This window comes from Monodelphis domestica, chromosome 7 (assembly GCF_027887165.1).
Source record: "Monodelphis domestica isolate mMonDom1 chromosome 7, mMonDom1.pri, whole genome shotgun sequence".
NCBI classification, from domain to species: Eukaryota; Metazoa; Chordata; class Mammalia; order Didelphimorphia; family Didelphidae; genus Monodelphis; species Monodelphis domestica.
Window position 1 is genome coordinate 187609162 of NC_077233.1, and position 24167 is coordinate 187633328.

Here is a 24167-nt window from a genome sequence, read left to right on the forward strand (position 1 = left end):
TGCAAATGCAGAAACACCTTGAAGCCCCCCAAAACAGGTCAGACCAAACTGAAAAGGAAAACCAGTCTTTAAAGGTCAGAATTAGGCAACTGGAAGACAATGGTCTTGCAAAAGAGCAAGAATTACTAAAGCAAAGTCAAAAGACTAAAGAATTAGAAGATAACATAAAATATCTCACTGACAAGGTGACAGACCTGGAAAACAGAGGAAGGGGAGACAATCTGAGAATCATTGGTCTACCAGAAAAGCCAGAAATAGTAATCTTGATATCATAATAAATGATATCATCAAAGAAAACTACCCAGAGATTCTAGAACAAGGGGAAAAAAATATGCATTGAAAGAGTTCACAGAACACCCTCTACACTAAATCCCAAAAGACAACTCCCAGGCATATAATTGCCAAATTCCAAAGCTTCCAAGCAAAAGAAAAAATCTTACAAGAAGCCAGAAAAAGACAATTTAGATATAAAGGAACACCAATCAGGGTCACACAGGACCTAGCAATTTCCACTCTGAATGACCACAAGGCATGGAACATGATATTCAGAAAAGCAAGAGAGATGGGTCTTCAACCAAGAATCAGCTATCCATCAAAACTGACTATATACTTCGAGGGGAAAGTATGGGCATTCAACAAAAAACAAGATTTCCAAGAGTTTGTAAGAAAAGACCAGAGCTCTGTGGAAATTTTGATATCTAAACACAAAGAGCAAGAGAAACATGAAAAGGTAAATATGAATGAAAGGGAAAAGGAGAAAAATGTTGTCTTTTTCTTTTATTCAAACTCTCTTCTCTAATGACTACATTTATATCAATTTATATATATTAATATGTGGGGGAAATGTAATATGTAACTCTTAAAAATTGTATGCATCATTAGAGTAGTAAGAAGAATCACACATAGGGAAAGTTTGGGGCATGAAGATGATATGGAGAAAGGGGGGATAGAAAGAAAAAGGGAAAGGGGAATCATTGATGGTACTAAGATATACTCCAAGAAATAGAAAAAGAAACTAAATAGAATAATCTTTCTCACACAAAGATACACATGGGAAGGGGAGGGGAAGAATTCTCCTATAAGAAGGAGACGAAGAGAGTTTTTACTTAAACCTTACTCTCAGGGAAATCAACTCTAAGAGGGAAGAACATCCAGATCCATTCAGATCTTGAGTTTTATCTTATCCAACAGGGTAAGGGAAAAGGGAAAACCAATGGGGGTAGGGGAGGAGGGAACACGAATAGGGAGGGAAGGAGAGGGGGAAGGGGAAGGGAACAAAAAGGGAGGGGCTAGAAAGGGAAGCATATCAAGGGAGGGGACTAGGGGGACTGATTTAAAGTAAATCACTGGCTTAAAAGGTTATAGCTAAAGAAGAAAGGTCAGAATTAGGACAGGATATCAAAATGCCAGGGAGTCCACAAGTGACAATCATAACTTTGAACGTGAATGGGATGAAATCACCCATAAAACGTAGACAAATAGCAGAATGGATTAGAATCCAAAACCCTACCATATGTTGTCTTCAAGAAACACACATGAGGTGGGTAGACACTCACAAGGTCAGAATTAAAGGATGGAGTAAGACCTTCTGGGCCTCAACTGATAAAAAGAAGGCAGGAGTTGCAATCATGATATCTGACAAAGCCAAAGCAAAAATAGACCTGATTAAAAGGGATAGGGAAGGTAAATATATTTTGTTAAAAGGGACTATAGATAATGAGGAAATATCACTAATCAACATGTATGCACCAAATAGTTTAGCACCCAGATTTCTAATGGAGAAACTAGGAGAACTGAAGGAGAAAATAGACAGTAAAAGCATATTAGTGGGAGATTTGAACCAACCATTATCAAATTTAGATAAATCAAACCAAAAAATAAATAAGAAAGAGGTAAAAGAGGTGAATGAAATCTTAGAAAAATTAGAGTTAATAGACATATGGAGAAAAATAAATAGGGACAAAAAGGAATACACCTTCTCAGCACTACATGGCACACTCACAAAGATTGACCATATACTAGGTCATAGAAATATGTCATACAAATGCAGAAATAATAAATGCAGCCTTTTCAAATCATAAGGCAAATAAAATAATGATCAGTAAGGGTACATGGAGAACCAAATCAAAAATTAATTGGAAATTAAATAATATGATACTCCAAAATCAGTTAGTTAGAGAACAAATCATAGAAACAATAATTTCATTGAGGAAAATGACAATGGTGAGACATCCTTTCAAACCTTATGGAATGCAGCCAAAGCAGTAATCAGAGGAAAATTCATATCCCTGAGTGCATATATTAACAAATTAGGGAGGACAGAGATCAATGAAGACATGCAAATAAAAAAACTTCAAAGCGAACAAATTATAACCCCCCAGGAGAAAACCAAATAAGAGATCCTAAAAATTAAGGGAGAAATTAATAAAATCGAAAGTGATAGAACTATTAAAGTAATAAATAAGACTAGATGCTGGTACTTTGAAAAAACAAACAAAAAAGATAAAGTACTGGTCAATATAATTTTAAAAAGGAAAGAAGAAAAGCAAATTAACAGCATCAAAGATGAAAACGGGGATATCACCTCCAATGAAGAGGAAATTAAGGCAATCATTAAAAATTACTTTGCCCAATTATATGGCAATAAATATACCAATCTAAGCTATATGGACGAATATTTACAAAAATATAAACTGCCTAGACTAACAGAAGAAGAAGTAGAATTCTTAAATAATCCCATATCAGAAAATGAAATCCAACAGGCCATCAAAGAACTCCCTAAGACAAAATCCCCAGGGCCTGATGGATTCACAAATGAATTCTATCAAACATTCAAAGAACAGCTAATCCCAATACTATACAAACTATTTGACATAATAAGCAAAGAAGGAGTTCTACCAGATTCCTTTTATGACACAAACATGGTACTGATCCCAAAACCAGGCAGGTCAAAAATGGAGAAAGAAAACTATAGACCAAAATCTCTAATGAATATAGATGCAAAAATCTTAAATATGATACTAGCAAAAAGACTCCAGCAAGTGATCAGGAGGATCATTCACTATGATCAAGTAGGATTTATACCAAGGATGCTGGGCTGGTTCAATATTAGGAAAACCATCCACATAATTGACCATATCAACAAGCAAACAGACAAAAATCACATGATTTTTTCAATAGACACAGAAAAAGCCTCTGATAAAATACAACACCCATTCCTATTAAAAACACTAGAAAGTACAGGAATAGAAGGGTCATTCCTAAAAATAATAAACAGTATATATCTAAAACCATCAGCTAAACTGTGGTATATGTTGGTGATGGAATACTATTGTGCTCAAAGGAATAATAAAGTGGAGGAATTCCATGGAGACTGGAACAACCTCCAGGAATTGATGCAGAGTGAAAGGAGCAGAAGCAGGAGAACATTGTACACAAAGACTGATACAGTATGGTACAATCGAAGGTGATGGACTTCTCCATTAGTGTCAATGCAATGTCCCTAAACAATCTGCAGGGATCTAAAAAACACTATCCGCAAGCAGAGGACAAACTCTGGGAGTAAAAACCCCGAGAAAAGGCAACTGCTTGACTACAAGGGTTGAGGGGATATGACTGAGGAGAGACTCCAAATGAACACCCTAATGCAAATACCAACAACATGGGAATGGGTTCGAATCAAGAACACATGTGATACCCAGTGGAATTGTATGTCAGCTATGGGAGAGTTGGTGGAGGGGGCGGGGTGCGGGGAGGAAAAGAAAATGATCTTTGTCTCCAATGAATAATGTTTGGAAATGACCAAATAAAATAATGTTTAAAAAAAAAGAGTGCTTCATCACATCCTTTGATAACTTTACTCACCTCAGCTTTAAAATTTAGAGACTTCTCATTCTTGCATTCTTTTTCTTCTTTGTACTAGTGTGAAATATTAGAATCAAAAGCAGTTCATCCTGTAATGTTACTGTGTACTGGCAATGAATACATCTCCTTTAGGGGGGGAAGTTAATTTTATCTTTTCTTAAGAATAGATTTTATATATTTTAGTGGCCCCTCATCCAAAGTCTCTTCAGGTTTGACTTCTTTGGATTTCTCTTCATCAAGATTTATACTTTTTACCTGCTCAGTCACTCGATTCTTTTGAAATGCTTTCAAAAAGTTGGTTGTAGACTGTGACTAAATGATTCTTATTTGCTGTCTTGGCCACATTTTTCATCTTTCCTAATAATTTGTGTTCTACAAGAAATGATCTGAGTTGTTATCCTGCACAAACTTGATGATATCTTTCTTGGAGAGCACTTTACTACACAGCAGCTCTGCACTCTATATCCACTGTAGTCCAGCAGCCACCATCTTCCCCCGACTGCCTCCACTTGACTGAGCCTGCCCATGGCAATCTGGTTATCCAATCTGAGTATTAGTCCTACTCAGTCTTTTTATATTCTTAAGGGCTTAGAGTTTATGTGTTCATTCCAAATTCAGAATGGAGGCACTTACATGGGATACTCCCGTGACTGCTTCCAAAACAAAATTTTGGGATAAATGAGATTTAAGTATCTCAGAATTCATAGATATTTTTTAAGTATTATGGAAAGCAATCCCTGACTATCTTAATGGAATTGTTCTTTCAGAAATAGTTTTATAAATGTGTTCTGAAGGCCAAATTTTATTGTTCTTAGTTATAGAAATGCTGACTGATATTAGTAGGAGACATGGGGTTTTGGAGATTTTATTTGGATCATTTTGTGCTGTGGTTTGGATATTAAAAACTGGAAGCATTTTGATTCAGTATGAAATGAAAGAGTTTTCAATTTTCAATTGACTATATATATTTTTTCTTTTTTTAAAACTCATTCTCTCTTAGAATCAATACTGTATATTGGGTTCCAAGAAAGAAGAGGCATAAGGGCTAGGCAATGGGAGTAAGTGACTTGCTCAGTCACATAGCTAGGAAGTGTCTGAAGTAAGATTTGAACCCAGGTCCTCCTCTTTCTAGGTGTAACTTGATAAAATAGTTAATATTCTTTCAAAACTCAGAATTGGGACTATTATACTTAACCGTAATTGAATTGAAGGGGTCTGAGATATTCCAGCAACAAATGCTTTTGTCTAGACTAGCCAAGTGAGGGATAAGCTACACAAGAAGAAGATAGGGAGCAGATGGTCTTTATTTTAATTTGTCATACTATAATTTCTGAAATCTTGCTATGTATAAAAATGGGTTTGTGTACTTTGCCAATGAAAAAGAAAATTAGATTCTTTTGTAACATTTCTTCTATATGGTTGACCCTCTTCAGGGAAAGTTCACTCTTCTATCCACAGGGGGAGACATGGACCAATTAGAATCTCTGCTAAAAACCTCCATTTTGTGCTTCCCAGACAGTTGTGTCTTCAATTGCATCTACAGTGAAATTTCCATTTACAGAATCATATCAATCATATCATGAAGACAGGATTTAGAGCCACTGATTTAAGAAAGTTGAGAACCTTGCAGTCATCTCCTGAAATCGCCTTTACACCTGGATGCCAAAAGTTTGGTCTGCTGAGCCAATAGAGCACAGACCTTTTAGTCTCTCCATACTATACTTCTGTGCTTGCATAGCAGACATTTAAAAAAATACACATTAGTAAAATTCTGGTGAGGCTAATTGTAATGGACTTCAGAGTTCCTAAACTGGCAACTTAGGTGTGTTAACTTAATAAAGAGTCTCTTACTGAAAGTATCAAGTGGAATTAAAACAAGATTTCATGAGAGCAGCGTGCACCTCCAAAGCCCACTTGTTAAACATTTAGCTCTTCTCTTTGGTGTAAAAGTGCTCACTTATATCTGGTGAGGTAACATTCCCAGGCAGAGCCGACTTATCTACATCTCATTCTGTGAATATTTTATACCCAAACTATATCTTAGTTACTTCTCTTTTTCTGTAAGTTCCTATTTTTTTAAATGGGTTACATTTTTCTTATCAGTGAGTTTATGCTTTTGGTGTAATTAATGATATAATAACAATTTGTGTATTACTTTAGTGTATTCAAAGAGCTTTACAAATATTTTCTCATTTTATCTTCACAACAAACCTGTTAGGGAAGTGCTGTTATTATTCCCCTTTTACAGATGAGGAAACTGAAGCAACCAATAAGTTTTTGAGGCTAGATTTGAACTCAGGTCTTCCTGACATAGCTAGCATTTCAGTTGGCTTCCTCATTTACAGTATATTCTCAATAACTGTTCTAATGAGCCATGCAAAGATCTAAGGTAGTATGTTAAATATATAGACATAGATAGATAGATAGATAGATAGATAGATAGATAGATAGATAGATAGATAGATAGACTCAAGTAGAATAAGAATTAATGTGAGATTAGAAGAGAATAAATTGCTTATATTCTTAGTACTTCCAACACAACTTTCATGAAATGATTATTTCTATTTTTTTTTTTGTATTCGATCATGGTATTACAGTGATTTCCACTTTTCTGTCCACTTTAAAATTAATCTAGATGGAAACTTTTGAGATGGATCCAAGATGCTATATTGGAGCCAGATTGGAGGGAGCATTCTAACCTAACTCTCCTAACGTTCCTCCCTAAACAACTTTAGAATATTGCATCAAATCAAATTTTAGACTGGCATAACCAATAAAAGATTATAGTAAGACATTTGTCATCCCAGGCAACTTAGAGAGTAGGAAGATGTCAGTGTCTCTAGCAAGGAGCATGTGGTAACAATGTTGGCCTGGGAGACACCAGGGTGACAGCAGAAGCAATAGTCCTGGGAGTTCTCACCACTTGGAGGCTGTCAGGGGATTAGACACATGGTCAGAAAAAGATTCCAGGTGCCCCTGTGCCAGCACTGGGCACCATTTGACAACTAAATTTTGGGTCACCATTCTAAGACAGAGAGGAGCACTTATGGTCACAAGAGGGAAGGATCTCGATTCTAGGTCATAGTTCCAAGGCTGGAGGGGAATAGGCACCTTAGCTAAGTTGTGGTCACAGTTCCAGGGAGGAAGACGAGTGGTCACAGTTGAATAGGGAACCTCCCTGAGAAAGGACCAGAACACAGACCAAAAGAGCAGTGATGACACCTCTCCATGGGTCACATTATATTAGAAGTACCAAAAACTTACAGATCCTCCCCCACCCCCCAAGTGACTGTGAAAACAGCAAGACAGAAAAGCCTAAAGCTTGAGACAGGGACTTCACTCCTCCAGATAGGAGCAGAGCACACCTCTAACATAAAATTTAAAGTTAAGATAGAAGCTGGAAATATGAGTAGACAATTATAAAAGAACCTGAACAAAAGAATCTACTATGGTGACAGGGAAGGTCAAGACACAAAATCAGAAGACAACAACATGAAAAAATCTATATGAAAAACCCTCAATAAAAAAATAGAGATATATTGGACACAAGCAAAGACTGAAAAATTATTTTTTAAATTAAATATGGCAATAGGAGAAAAGTTATGAAAAGAAATGAGAGCAATGCAAATAAAAAAGAATAGTTTGGTAAAAATGCACAAAAATACTTTAAGAAAATAACAAAACAGAAATGGACAAATGGCAAAAAGAGATACAAAAAACTCACTGAAGAAAATAGTTCTTTTAATGTTAGAATTGGTAAAGTGAAAGAGAATGATTTCATGAGACATCAAGAAGCAATGAAACAAAAGTCAAAAGAATGAAATATCTCATTGTAAAACAACTAACCTGGGAAATAGATTGAAGAGAGATAATTTAAGAATTATTGGACTATCTGAAAGCTATGATAAAGAGAAAGAGAGCCCAGACATTATATTTCAGGAAATCATAAAGGAAAACTGCCCATATATCTTAGAACCAGAGGACAAAATAGAAATGGAAAGAATCTACCCATCCTCTCCTGAAAGAGATTCCAAAGAAAAAATCCCTACAAATATCACGACCAAGTTCCAGGGCTCCCAGTCCAAGAAAATGCAAACACCAGGAAACTAGTCAGTATCACACAAGATTTAGCATCTGCTACAATAAAGGAGCAGAGGATTTGGAATGTGACATTCTAGAATGCAAAGGAGCTAGGATTACAATCAATAATAACCCCTAGCAAAATTTAGTATGCTGCTTCAGGAGGAAAATTAATCTTTGATGAAGTAAAGATCTTCCTGGCATTCCTAATGAAAAGACCAGAGACGAATACAAAATATGATATTCAAACCAAGACTTGAGAGAAGCATAAAAAGATAAATATGAGTAAAAAGCCATGAGGAACTTAATAGGTTGAACCGTGTAAATTCCCAAATGATACATGTAAGCTCCAAGAACTTTATCAAAATTAAAGCAGTTCAAGGTCTACATAGACAGAGGACATGAGTATATTCGATTAGATATAGAGGATATTAGATTGAGATTGTCTTCAGAAAAAATGAAAAGCTGAGAGAGGTATGTACTGGAAGAAGATTAAAGGAAGAAAAAAAGTAAGGAAAATTATCTCACTTAAAGAATCATGAAAGGAAGAGTTTTTCAATGAAGGAATGGGACAAAACTAATTCTCATCAGAACTCATTCAAAGAGGAAATTCACAACACACACACACACACACACACACACACACACACACACACACACACACACACACACACAGAGTTGGGTATAGAAATCCATCTTACCCAAAAAAAGGAAGTAGAGACTAAGAAAGGAAATAGAAAGAGACTAAGAGAAAGGGGGATGGATGATATTTTTTGTTGTTGTTTTGCACTGTGAAAAATGCTTTAATGATGCTGTCTGTACAATATATGATATCAAAAGAACAGGAAAACAAGTGCAGAACATAATGAGATTTGAACATCAGATAAACAAGTTCATGAGTCAATAAAAAGAGTTCATACAACTTTCAACCTGATTTACAGAGTAACTATAAGGGGGCAATAGTCAGAAGCAAAACCAACTTTTGAGGAGGAATAAGATTTAAAAAAGGAATAAACAAAAAAAATATGACCAAGGGAAATACACACAATTTTTAATCATAACTATAATTGTGAATTGGATGAACTCACCATAAAGTGGAAATGGGTAGAAGAGTATAGAAACAAAAATCCAATGATAGGTCATTTACAAAAAAAAATACTTGAAAGAGACACAAACAAAATTAAAATATGGGGCTGGAGCAGAATCTATTATTCTTCAGCTGAAGTAAGAAACACAAAGGCTAATAATCTCAGACAAAGCAAAACAAAAATAGAACTAATTAAAAGAGGAAATCCAAAAAACTACAGTTTTCTGAAAGGTATCATAGACAATAAAGTAGCATCAGCACTAAATGTATATGTACTCAAGAAGAGAGCTTCCAAATTCTTAAAGAAAAAATTTAATAATTTTACAGGAGAAAATAGACAGTAAAACTATACTAGTGGAGGACTTCAACTTTCCCCTTTCAGAACTAGATAAATCTAACCACAAAATAAGTGATAAAGAGGCTAAGGAGATGATTAAATAGATATAATAGATTTTTTGAGAAGCCAGGGAACAGTAAGGGGTATGGCTTTTTCTCACACTAACTATATGTTAAGACACAAAAACTTCACAAACAACTGCAGGGAAGTGGAAATCTTCAATATATCCTTTTTAGACCATAATGTGATAAAAGTTACATTCAAGAAAAGCCTGTCAAAGCAGAGATTAAAAATTATTTAGAATCTAAATAATCCTAAAGAATTCATGGGTCAGAAACAAATTAATAGAAACAATCAATTTTATTAAAGATAATTACAATAAGGAGACAGTGTACTGTGAATACAGCCAAATCAGTACTTGGGGGTAAAAGTTTTATCTTTTTATGTATATCTATATATAACCAAAAAGAGAAAGAGCGGATCAGTGAATTGGATATGCAACCAAAAAACTAGCAAAAGAACAATTGAAAATCTCCAATTAAACAATCAGTTGAAAATCCTAAAAATCAAAAAAGAGATTAACAAAATTGAAAGTTTTTTTTAATGAAACTAATAAAACCAGGAGTTGGTTTTATGAGAAAAACAATAAAATAGATAGTTGGTTAATTTGATTTTTTTTAAAGAAGAAAACTAAATTACCAGTAAAAAATGAAAAATATGTATCACTAAAAAAATGAAATTAAAGTAATTAATATTAGAAGCTATTTTGCCTAGTTATATGCCAATTAAAACTGATAATCTAAATGAAATGGATGAATATTTTTAAAAATATAAATTGCCCAGATTATCCAAAGAGGAAATAGAAGACTTAACTAACCCTTTCTTAGAATAGGAAACTGAACATACCATAAAAGAGGTCCTAATAAAAAAAATACCAGAAAATGTGGGAACAAATGGTGCTTTTCTAAAGCAAGAATATCCATTGTTATTCAGTACTGATCTAGAAATGCTAGTTAGCTCAATAAGACAAGAAAAGAAATTGAAGGGATAAGAATACCCAACCAAAAAACAAAACTATCACTCTTTTCAGATGAGCTGATGATATTCTTAGAAAAAATCTTAGAGAATCAACTAAAAAACAGTTGAAACAATTAACAATTTCTGCAATGTTATAGGATTTAGAATAAACCCACCTAAGTCATTAGCATTTATATATATGCATTAATATATATATATATATATATATTACCAACAACACTTAGTATGGAGAGAGAAATTCCACCTAAAATAACTTGACAATATAAAATACTTGGGAGTCTATCTGCCAAGATTCACACAAGAACTATGTGAAAACAATTACAAAATGCATTTCAAACAAATGAAAACATCTAAACAACTGCAGAAATACTAATTGCTAATGTGTGGGCTGAGCCAGTATCTTAAAAAAATGGAAATTATATGAAAATTAATTATTCAGGTACATATCAATAAAATGACCAAAAAATTATTTTATAGAGTTAGAAAAATAATAATAATTCATCTGGAAGAGCAAAAGATCAAGGGAATCAATGAGAAAAAGTAAAGGAAGTCAGCCTAATTATATTAGCTTTCAGGCTATATTACAAAGCAGTAACATCAGAACAATCTGGTTCTGGATAAGAAATAGAGTAGTTGATCTGTGCAATAGATTAGGTACACAATATACAGAAGTAAATTACCATAGTAATCTAATGTTTAATAAAACCAAAGATCCAAGCCTTCAGCACCACAACTCACTATTAAAAAAAAAACTGCTTGGAAAACTTGAAAGCCCTCTGGCAGAAACCAAGCAAAGAGCAGCACCATGTTACATATACAATTATACCTATATGAAGATAAGGTCAAAACAAGTTATATGATATAGATATAAAAGGTTGATATAAGAAAATTGGGGGAACCTAGAAAAATCTACCTGTCAGATCTATGGATAAGGGAAGAGTTTATCAAGCAAGGTATAAAGAGGCTCACAGAAGGTAAAATGGGTAGTTTTTATTCCATCAAATTAATTGTTTGTTTTAATGATTAATAGATTGTTTTATTAAATTAAAACAGTTTCACACAAGCAAAATCCATGGAGCCAAAATTAGAAGGAAATCAAGAAGCTGCGGGGGAAGGGGGGCAAATTTCAAATTAAATATTGTATTTTTCATACTGTATATAAGAAACTGAGTCAAATTTATAGGCTATTATAGACTATCCATACTTTCTTCCTCTTGTATTTGTGAAGTTGTTCACAAACTGTCTGCTCTATATATATTCTATCCTATACTGAGGAATCTGAGCCGAGCTTATTGACCAATAGTGCTTAAATCCTACTCTATTCCCATTTTTAAAACTTGCTCCCCTTCAGTCCTGCAGCATCTCTTCTGTTCTCCACAATCCTTCAAAGATCATAGACCGTGTCCATAGCAATTTTATCTGCTGGTTCTTTTAATACCTTTGGGTATAGTTTGCCTGGGCCTAATGATTCAAACTCATCAAGAGCTCCTAGCTGTTCTCTTTCTGGTCTTCCTACGTTAGGTGGTTTCAATTCTCAACAATTTTTTCTTCTGTCCTTTTTGGTTCAAAGATCATTTTCATTGGTAGAAAATGATTAAGAACAGTTAAGTTTCTTGCAGAAAAATTGTTCTTCCTTCTCCCCATTAACCATTATGAAAATGCCATTCACCCTAAGCAATTGGCCCTACTCTTTCTTTAATCTTCTTTTCCTTTCTATAACACAATTATATAAATCCTTTCCATGATCCTTAGTTTTTAGCAACAGCTTCAGCTCATTCCATAAGTCCATTCTTTTGGTGAGAACTTCATGTGTTTAACTTCTTCCTGTGATCCTGTTTAATAAAAAAGAATGTTAATATGGATATTATTCACTTCCTCCACCAGTTTTTCTAACTCACTAATCATTGTACAAACATATCACATTTCGAGTACAAAATGCTACAATTTTTTGCATATTGTCTGAAAACTCTGTAATTCTTAGCCTCTTTTTATCCACTCTAGTGCCATCACTGTGGAAACAAGGGCGTAGTGCTAAGTGCTGTTTCTTCTTTTCCTCTCTTCCTAGCCCTCCATAACCAAAAAATTCACTCCCTAATATCCAGCCTGTTGGTGATGATCCTCCTTGCCCTTAAACCCTGTCTGTCACCAGGACCCTGCTCAAAGCCATTCCCCCAGGATATAAGCTTAGAGAACCTGGGCTTCAAGAACCTGAGGGCACTTTCAGGAGAAGGTGAGGCATTTCAGTATGGCTTTCCTGAAGATAAACCACAAAGTACTGTACAAATGCAGATTGTTGTAGTCATACTCCACATCAACAAACTAACAGTAACTATGGTCCCATCAGAACAAGATGCCAAGAGAAACAAACAAAAAAACAGTCCTTACCTTCTGCTTATCAATTCTAAGGCAGACCAGAGATAAGGGCCAGGCAGCTGAGGTTAAGTGACTTGCTCAGAGTCTAAACAAGGCCCAAAAGACTTTTTTTGGTTGTTGTTTTTGCCAAAAATCAGATCTATATAAACATTAAGTGGCTACTCTATTCCAGGCACCGTGGTAGGCACTAGGGATGCAAGAACCACAAAAGACAATCCCTCCGTCAAAGAGCTTGAAATCCAGCGGGAGATAAGGTGCCAACAGCCATGCACAGACAAGATAAATACAGGAAATATGGAGATCATCCAGAGGGAAGGCTCTAAGGTGAAGGAGAAGCAAGTTTAAAGGAAGCTGGACAAGCCACAAGGCAGAGATGAGGAACAAGAGAGTTGCAGGCATGACAGACAGCCAATGGAGATGCCTGGAATCGAGGATGAGTGTCCTGGTCAGGGAACAGCAAGGAGGCCAGCGTCACTGGATGGGAGAATGTGGCAGCGAAGCATAGAAAAATTGGGCAAGCAGGAAGGGTCCGGGTTTTGAGAAGCTAAAAAAAATCAAAAAGAGGATTCTATATTGATCCTGGATCAGGACTTCATGGAGGGAGTTCATGCAGTAGAGGGTGGTGTGATCAGACCCCACTTTAGTGGCAGGTGAGTGGAGGATGGACACGGCATCATGGGGCGAGCCTCAAGGCTATGGCAGTACTTGGCGTGGGAGGGAGGAAGGCCTGCCTCAGGCTGCTGCTGCTGTCCGTGGAAAGAAGAGGGTGTGAACCAGAGATGTCAGACAGGTGACTCGGCTCTCTGACGTAGAAGAGGCAAGCACGGGGCACCAGATCTGATATGGGGGGGCAGAGAGGACACTGCGTGTGGGAGACTGGGGAGGTGCGGGGCTCTCACCAGAAGTGGCGATGTTCGGGATGGGGGACGATTGGGTCTGGACGTGTTGAGTCCGAGATGTCTCAGCTATCCAGTGCAAGATGTTCAACAGGCAATCGGAGACCCAGGACTGGAGGTCAGAGGTAACTCACGAGACGGTTATTTACAGCATTGTGGGAGTTCATAGGGGAAAGGTTTTATCTCTTTGGGAGGAGCAGACAGCTTCAGGAAGAAGCTCCCTTCAAGCTGGGCCTTCTAAGAGGAGTACCATCTCGATAGATGCGCAGTGGGGCCGGGGACATTCCAAGGGAGAGAAACGACTGGAGCCAAAACCTAGAGGCCAGAAAGCCTGCCAGATGTGTGAGGAATAGAATATGCGGTGATGTGCAGGAAAAGTATGGCGGTAGAGAGGCTTGTGGGGAAACATTAAAAGGGAAAAATGATTTTAAAATAATTTGATTCTGAGGAGGTCCTGGGGGCAGCGAGGTGGCGCAGAGGACGGAGCACTAGGCCTAGAATCAGGAGGCCCGAGTTCGGTCTCTGACTTACTCTGTGACCTGGACTCATCACTTCACCCTGTTTGCCGCAGGTTCCTCATATGTAAAACGAACGGAAGAAGGAAATGACAATCCATTCTGGTATCTGCCAAGAAAACCCCAGATCAGGTCACAAAGAGTCAGATATGACTGAAAAACTGTTAAACAGCAACACAGAAAGGATTCTGAGAAGCAAAAGCAAATGCAGGAAAACATTCCAAGCCTGTGCCAGGGCGCAGAATGCAGAAATGGACTGTCACATCCAGCGTCTATCAGAAGACAGCTCTGCCAGTCTATGGGAATAGGAAGTCAAGTAATAAGTCATAGTGGGGGCCTTAAATGCCAGGCAGAAGCATTTGTTTTGGAGTCTACAAGCAATAGGAAACCACTGGAGCTTTTTAAGCAAGAGAATGGCATGGCCAGACCTGCAATTTAGGAACATCACTGGCAGCTCTATGGAAGATGGATTGCAGCATGGAGAGACTCGAGGTATCAGAACCAATTAAGAAGCCATTTCAGTGGTCTAAAACAAGGCAATGAGGAGCCTCTTGTCTGAAGAGAAGGGGTTTGGCGAGAGGCAACAACACACCACAACTGATGGCTTTGGGGGAGGAGAAATGAGGAGCTATGGGTGATTCTGAGGTTGCAGATCTATGTAACTGGAAGGATGGTGGCACTCCAGAAGAGGAATATGGGAGGGGTTTTGAGTGAAAGATAATAGCTCTGTTTCGATCATGAATTCTAGACTTTTTCTTGCTTTACCATTAACTTACTTTTTAGCCTTGAGCAATTCACTTCATCTCTCTGGGACTTTTAAGTTCAAGTAAATTTATCTTTAGAATTCTTTCCATTCTGACATGCTATAATAGGCACCTGAAGTTACAGGGGGGCAAAGAAAGCCAGAGATAGCTGAGAACAGTGTCAACAGATTTTCAATTTCTAGTTCTCTACTATCAAGTCCAAAATGTTCATGTTTTAAATTATTAGTGGCCAAAAAATAAAATAAAATAAAATTATCAGGCGCACCCAAGATAAAGGAAACAAGACAGTTTGTTTTTCTAGGAGTGGGTGATGGGATTCGATAGTTAAGTAAGGACAAAACTATAGAGAAAACACAACAGTTTTTGGAATTCTGGACTTGATACAACAGGAACTGGAACACCTGGACAGTTTTTGAGCAAGGAAGAGTGGTGAGATCACAACTGCCTTGAGAAGATTCTCCCAGCAGTCATGTATACATGTGTAGACTAGATTGGAAGGCAAGAAAACTGGCAGCAGGAAGAACAATTAAAATAGTTTAGATGAGTGTGTGTGAGTCTATGCAATGCTAATGGCAGGAAAAATGAAAAAGACAAATGCTAAGGGCAGCAGATTATCAAAAAACTCTTCCCTCCGTGATTTCATCCCTCACCCATGCCAAAGGACCCTTGGGATGTTTTGTCCAGAGTGCAGAATTTTCCATTGCAGTCAGTCATTATGTAATTATTGTTTGATTTCTCTTTTTTTTTTTTGCCAAAAAAGTTGCATTTTTTATTTTAGTAAGCAAGCAAGCTGTTTTGTGAGGAGAGAAAAATGGGTTTTGAACAGAACTGACTGATCACAGGCGATCTCTTTCGTACTTATTCCTAGTGTTTTTAAGCACCATGGCCAATCTGAGAATGCTTATGTGATTACATTTGCTGTGACTTACTATAAGCAGAATAGGACAAAACAGCATATATTTTTAAAATATACATATCATTAGAACCTAAAATTATCCAGTTGGATTCTTTGTAAAAGCATTGCTGGTTAGTTGAAAAATCACCATTAATGTACTTTTCTTTGAGAATGCCAATAAATATGGCGTGAAATCTAAATATAAATGAGCTTTACAGCTAATTATTGCTAATGTGAACTACTTTCAAAATTGCCTAATACCCTTCCAAAATAGTGTAGTTTACAGCTATGAATTAAGCATAAAGAGCAAAATTTCATAAACATAGTTTAGTATTCAAAAAAGCCACGTGCTTTCTATGTGAGACTTTTACAATCTCCCTAGGGCAGGTCTAATCCTATACTATCCCATTTTCCTTCAAACGTCACAGAACAAATGGTTTCAAAGTCCTGCCTAAGAATGCTATCAAAGTTGTAATGAATTCTACAACTTTTAGATTGCATGTAATCCATACATATTTAATGCACGGCATAAAGAACAGCCCCTTCAAGCACAGTATGTCTCCTATACGTATAGTAGAGCATGTGTGCAAAATGCTTAGTACACATTTGTCTGCTGGCATTCTTTGGAGTCAGAAAACTATCGTTGTTATTTTCTGGGAATGTCTTGGACTCAAAACCATGGATGTAACTTATTTCTTGTGGTGTTTATCATATGAAAAATAAAAACTTTTAAGTTTTTAATTGTGTGAATTGCCAACTTTCATGTCCCATAATTATTAGATTTTCTCCCTTCTTTTATTCCAAGGCATTAAAGCTGTATTCTCTGGACACTACCATAGGAATGCTGGTGGACTCTGCAAGGACCTCGACATGGTGGTATCATCTGCAATAGGATGCCAGTTAGGTGAAGATACCCATGGGCTCCGTGTTGTGGTGGTCACAGCTGAGAAGATTGTCCATCGCTACTACAGCTTAAATAAACTAAGTAATGAAGGAATAGAGAAAGAGCTGATGGATATGATCAAGAAAGAGTAGCCATTTTCCTTTAATGCCACTCATTTTTCACTCACAGCAACACTTCCACAGAATATGTACCTGAAACGCAATTGCTGAGCCATTCGCGTCTGTGATTTGGAGGTACGTATGCATAAAAATTAGCGCTGCACTCTCCTGCATGACAGAATGGAAGAGAATTCAACGCATGATCACTGTCATTCGAATCTTGCTTGCTTGCTTGCTGCTTGAAGAAACCAGCCTGAGGAGGTGTTTCTTAACTCGTTTAGAGTAGCCCATTATCAGTGATTCTCCTTAATTCTGACCAGGCCCAGCTCTGATCCTCGAGAACAAATGATTCAAACTGCTGATGTGACTAGACATGTCATCTGTAATAAAAAAAAAATGTTCTTGCTTTCTTTTTTGGTGAAAACAAATGTCTCTGCCTCTTATTAGTTCAAAGAAACACGTATACCTACCAAAACAGAGCTAGAAAACCCACCTGTAATAAGTTCTGCCTATTTTAGTTTACACAAATCAGACCTTGAACATGCTTGCCTTGAAGCTAGGCAAGCTATATTTTTTCATGTAAATTGGCATGTACATAAAAGGGGCATCAGGAAAAAGTAGACAAGAAACCTCCATTGCAAAAGCACTTAGCAGCTGTGTGGAGCGGAGTTCTGGGGAGGCTGGTATCCCCGGATCACTCTAATGAAAGACAAGAGACTCGATAAGATGCTGGCCGAGCTCGCGTGGTGTTTTTCAGGGGTGGGTCGGGGAGAAGGGAGGGCCTAGAGTGAGGGAGCGACTGTCTGGAGAGACCTCGCAGAAACAGTGAACATGAATGCTCAAATTAACTCAGAATTTATGGGGTTCCAACACAACGCGATCTCCTCCTTGCCACCCTCTGAGTGTGATGTAATACTTTGATATGTTGGATTTCTTTATCTTTAACCTCCGTAAGTTTTCCCAACGCTTCCAAGTCTACGGGAATATTCCTTACATTTGCAATTTCTCAGTTGAGTCAACATTTAGGCCTGTCCAAGGTTTTTCAGGCTGAAACATTTCTTGGACTCTAGTCACCGTTTCCACCTTTCTTGGGATTCAGTAATCATTTCTCAGAGCATGGAGTCAAGATTATAACTTGTAAGTTTTGAGATTTATCTCCTAGACATGAGGACACCCAAACTTCCCGCAGGAAAGAAGAAGAGGTGGGGGCAGTCTTAGCCACATTTGAAGAGTATATTAAAAGCCTATATGTACGTATTAACATATATGTGAAGCTGCTGGTGAGGGGGTTTCTCTCTTCTTCTTAAGGAGAGATTGGTATCTCCCTAGTAAAGGGCACCTGACTTTCACCGATCTTCTCTAGGAAGCTGCCAATCTGATTACTAGTACTAATCTATGTGTCCTGGAGAATAATGCACAGTTTCATCCCACCTATTTATGCAATATAGATGAACAAATTGTCTCTAAAGCCTGACTTAACTCTATTGCACTCTGACTCTGTCCACATAGTCAAAGGGAAATAGAGAGTTGGGGCAGTAACCAAGGAGCCAGGAAAAAATTATTTTTAGGAAAAAAGCAATATTTGTACCACCACATTGACTACTAACTGTTTAATTGTTCTTGTTCTAATTGTTCACATTTCTATTGGCAAAGTGAAGTGTATTATTCAAAGTAGGCAATTTTTTAAAATGGAATTTTACAAATAAATGAACTTAATTTTATTGGGAGAACCCAGTGATTCCTGAACAATGTGTTCATTTCATCCATTTTTATTCAATTCTGCTGCTATTATTGTTGGCTTGATTACTTTGGTAATGGCAGCCTCAAGTTACCATTAAAAGTTACTTTCTTATTTTATAGCATTCAGTCATTCTAAAGCCACAGGATAAAGTTCAACAGTTACAATTGAACTGTGTCAAATTCATTACATTTGCATACTTCTTATAAGAAAGTCTAATAAAATCAAGGAAAATTAAGCAAAAATATTGTTTCTTAATGCAAAGGTATAAGGAATAAAAAACAAAAGCAGATGATTTTATTTGGCAGATCAGACAACCTAATATGCCAAAATATATTTGTGTTTTGTTTTGTTTTTTAAATTGGGATATCTTTGGGGTATAAATTGGGTGACATTGCCACCTATTTTAAAGTAAATTTTATGTAAGATGCATTTGAGATTTGTAGTATGGTAGGAGAAGGCAGGTTAAATACTCACATGGTAAGTGAGGAGCAATACCAAAGAAAGGCAGGGAATTGGTCACCAAAGAGGAAATTGTGTCTATCTCAAGAAGTGTCAGGAAACAAAATTAATTTTAATTTAAAAATAAACACCTTGTGTAATATTTTGATAGGGAAAGAGGGACATGGAAGTGGCAAAAAAAGTTAATATGATAGGGTGTCAAAATTCCAGAGTGTGTGTAGATGCTGGTGGAATAAATAACTAAGTTCGAACAACACTTAATGTCACTATAATAATATTATGGAGACCTGAAAATATCTCCCAAAGTTATTCCATTAGTATTCAAATGGAGACAGAAAGTAGTTATAATATAAAAATTTTACCTGAAAATTTTCTATTATGGGATTATTATTCACTACTGGGAGAAAGTAGGTTATGAGGAAAAGTGTTGGCTTCAAGCTTAAATAATATGACAACTTTGGAGAAAATGGATCATTTTTTCATAGGAAGATGCCTAGTTACAAATCATATGTAATAGACAAACACAAATACACATGCACATATTTTTTGTCCACATTTGTTCAGACCTGAGATCTCAACAGCATGGGAAATATTTTATTTGGAAATTCCTTACAGCAATGCAGATAAGCAATATATTTAAAACTTACTGTCTCAAAAACCTGCCTGGGGTACTGAGGGGCTAAGCAACCTACTTATGTTCATGTAGTTGGCAATATCAGGGACAAAATAGGAACTGAGTTCCTCCAAGGACAGTCTCCTAAATAATTTAGTGTCATCTCCCTTATATAGACACATGTATATAGCATAAGCAATATAATTTCTGTTTTAAGGGAAAAATTTATGGGAAAGGCAACAAGAGCACCAGTCACATTTAGCTACCTTATACTATGAGTAACTAAAATATAAATTTCAAAGTCTAGATACTGAATTTTTAAAAAATAAATTGTAATGTGTATTTCTGTAATACAAATTGTAGGAAAATTAAAGTGCCGTTTTCTCAGAATAATGAAGACTTTTGTTATTTTTATAAAAAGTGTTTAAAGGAATGGATTCGCTTTTTCCAGTGATGGATTTTTGTTTTCCCTCTTTCTTTAGGCCAGATGGCATAATTGTTGGTTTCTAAAGTTTTCGCTAAAAGGCTTAATCTGTGTAGATAAAATTGATGGCATAATGTCAGAAATTTTACACGCCATTCTGGTACAACATTTGAACATTAAAAAGTAATTGTATTGGTGAAGGACACTCTAGAAATGTCATTTCACACAAAGAAAAATATATAATAGCAAAACTTTGATCCAACTTTCATATTCCTTGATGCTATTAGTAAATTCTACTAAAAAAGAACAAAGGAAATGTGATGTTATTGGAGCTCCTGATGTTTCATTCTCACTTGTATTCTCAGTTATGTTTTAGTAATTTTTCAGTAAAGATGTAATCTTATTGATTGATAAATACTCAATAGAAGCAGTTTTAACTGCAACACTTTTATTTGTAGTTTATAAGAAAGTAGGTACAACTTTTTAAAATTTCAGCTTATTGTACCTTTTTATTGGCAGAATGTAATGGCATTCCCACCATCTGTTTAGAATTAGGAACCATCTGCCTCTCACTAAATCCTTATTTTCAGTTATTCTCTACTCTGTAGACCTGATGAGGAATAAATGTATCAAAGTGTATCCAAGTCTTAGAGGTCACAATCTTTGGCTCAGTCCAAAAAAATCCTCAGCTTTTAGAACTGCAAATAACCATAAAGTGTAGGTAGTCCAAACTCCAGTTTTTATGGATGAGAGAACTGGAGACCAAACTTGCCCAAGGTCATCAGAGTAGAGAATGGAAAACTTGAATCCCAGATCTTCTGACATCTAATTCTTTCATTGTACTACAATATATTTGAAAGATTGCTTCTATTTAAAAACAAAACCCACTGCTAAAAAATAATTCCATTATACCATATTCATTTTACTGCATGTTAAATATGTACATTTAAATAAAAACATTTACATATGTTTCTTAAAAGCTGAATAAGAGAAGTTAATATCTATCACTATTGAACCAAGTTTTAAAATATCAATTCCAGAATATTTGGAAATTGCCACAAAACAAAGACACATGAGTAATAATAATAGTTTTTCAAGTTTAAAAAAACTTTTAAACAAACAAAAAATTCTTTTTCTACATAGTATGCCCAGAAATAGTGTTTGATTACAACTCAGTAACCTGTATAAAATTATAATTTGTCTCATTAATTTTTGAGAATTTGACATAGATGGTGTCAAATGGAAGTGACCCTTTTGTCAGTAACTAATCATTTGTGTGAAAATATAAACAATTTCATTTTCTGTAATGTTAATTGCTCTTCATATCGATGCTTCTCTTTTAGAAGAAAATATTAATGATGTGCTGGCATGAGACTTTCAAGTAGACTACAAGATTTTGTGCTTTCTCTCTCCCTCTCTTTTCTCCCTCCCCACTTTATTTTGAAATTGCTTCTATAATACGCCCAGGCAGTTGGATTACAGGGTCCCTGAGGTGCCTTCCCCTTCTCTACATCTCTGATCTCATGATCTTTACAATGCTATCTTTTCTAAGCTCATCAGGAGTTCAACAAGGTAAGCCAATTACATGTACCACTGAAATTTTGTTTCTGATTACCTTTGGGTGCATTCAATGAAGCAAATGTCTTCATTTCAGTGTCTCTCCCAGAAAAACCTGTGAGCAATCTTTTGACCTAGTTGCACTTTATATACTGTTTTCAATCATTAGAGAATACTACTTAGAGCAAAGATTTAAAAGATTCAGTGTTTTCAATTAATAAAATTCGATCTTCTCTTCTTTCCATCTCTGCCATCTCTAAGACAAACGAAATTTTTTGTAACAGATATGTATAATCAAACAAAATTAATATATACATTTTACATATATATAATTTATATGTATATGTGCATGTGTGTGCATATATATATATATATATATATATATATATATATATATATATATATTTGCACCCAGCTCTCTGTCACCCTGGATCCACTGGAACAGAATTAGTAATTTCCACTGATCAGAGTTCTTAGGGGTTTCAAAGTGGAGCAAAAGCCAAAATGAACACTAAACTAGAAGGAAGGATTCAATTTAGATAAGAAGCTACTATACTCTAACAAAAGCTCCAACTTGACTTATTCAGACAAAGGATTCATTCTGCAAAATGTAACCTAAATAAAGAATAAGACCTTGACTTTGAATATCATTAATTTTGGAAGAAATTTAACTGATGTAAAGTAGTTACAAAATGAAGTCAAAAGGTCCCAGAAACCAATTCAGCAATAGACATCTAAATAGCTCTTTGAAATGTATAAGATACTGTTAAACATTATTTCAATTTAACCACCCTACAACCTTGTGAGAAAGATACTCTGAAGATTTATCCTCATTTCACCTACTGGGAATTGAGGCTTTGAGAGGTTAAATGGTCAGATGACTAGGGGTCAGCTAACCTGTAGTCAGATAATTAAGGGAGAGAGTGTCTGAGGTAGATGCTGAGCCCTAGTCTTCTTTACTTCAAGCCTGGCACTGTGCCACAGCCCTTGACTAGCAAACACTTACTCTTTGCCAAGTGTAGAGTCATAGTAGCTAAAAGGATGGCAGATTACAAACAACCGTACCAAATAACAAAAATCCATGGAGAAGAAAAATGAACCTGCAGAACCCTTAATATGAGATTACTGTGTATCATTCTGGTAGCATTTATAGATCAAACTGAAAAGTGGACAATTGGATGGAAAAGGGCACTTTTGTCAGCATTTCTGTAATGCTCTATTCTTCTTATTGGTGACAGTGAAGCCACTGTGTTTGAACTCCTTAAAGATTCCAGGACCCAATGTGCTATATAACCAAGTGGAAATAACATTTGAGTGGATGAGTTCAGGAAAAAGCATTATACCCGAATAAGTACAATAAGAAAAACTGATACCAGAGTCAGCACATTTTGAAAGCACTGGGATTGATTTTCAAGATTTCTTGTAGAGGAAAAGGTGTCAAACAATTGTAAAAAGAAAATCACGAATGGAATTTTTAATCAAAAGAAAGGGGACCAAGGATCTACCAACAACAAAGCTACCATTAAACAAACACCAATTTTCTCATCTTTAAAAATCTTCATGAAAGTTACCTACACAGATATTGTGAATATCCTTGAAAATACAAGAAGGAAATGAGATTTTCTCCAACAATTTTCTGCAGCAGACATCTCATCTACAAAATTGAAATGTCTAGAGAAGAGAGTATCATGCTGTCTATTTTTTTTTATTGAATCCCAAAAAAGAATGTGACTCATTAAAGTATAATGCTACTTTTTCTCCCACAAGAAGTATCTCCATTATTGTTTGTTTTTGGACCATAGCTTAAAATTTGGATTTAGAGACTTCATGTTCAGAAGCTGGAAGAAAGGATGGATAACAGGAATAATACAAAAACATATCACAGCCTTGTAAAAATAATGTTATCAGGCGCACAGAGGAAGCTGTCAAGGAATACTAAGGATAACAAAAAGTGTTGAGGAGGAGGGAAAAAAATGAGTTGATGGGATGAATACTGACTATGGATGAAAACTAAATCAATTTATATTTTCCTTCTCTGAAAGAATGACCTTTGGGCCAAAAAGGATAGAGGAAACAAAAATGGTTTATGAAACCCACAATCAATAAGGATATAGTAACAGAGCACCTAGTTTCTCCAATGAAATTCAAAGCATCAGAACCAGGTAAACTATAACCCAGATACTGAAAAAAATGGTCAAATGTTATTGCCAATATTCTCTGAATGCTCATGAAGAATGGGAAAAGTGAAACAGGTCTGCAATATGGCAAATAATGTCCCATTTTCTAAACATAAAAGTCTAGCGAAGTGTGGAAAAGTGAGATTTACCCAAAACTCCTTGTAAAATTCAATATTTTTAATGTTAGTCAACATTAACTAAACATCAGAAAAGTAAACAGTGAGTACAAAGAACCAGAATAGCTTCATCAAGAATAGATGATGGAGAGGGAGGGTCAAGATGGTGGCTTAGAAGAAGCAAAAGTTCAGACCTCTGAAAACCCTTTGTTTCTGATTACAAAATAAA

At 35.9% G+C, this 24167-nt stretch overlaps 1 protein-coding gene across 1 annotated transcript in view; it reads left to right on the plus strand.

Moving 5' to 3' along the window:
• CPPED1 (calcineurin like phosphoesterase domain containing 1) overlaps positions 1-18597 on the plus strand; it is a 146235-nt gene extending 127638 nt beyond the window's left edge. Inside the window, exon 4 of the mRNA XM_007498620.3 lies at positions 16655-18597. Coding sequence (XP_007498682.1) covers positions 16655-16884 — 230 coding nt within the window. The 3' untranslated portion in view covers positions 16885-18597. The remainder of the gene's footprint in view (positions 1-16654) is intronic.
• The last annotated feature ends 5570 nt before the right edge of the window (positions 18598-24167 follow it).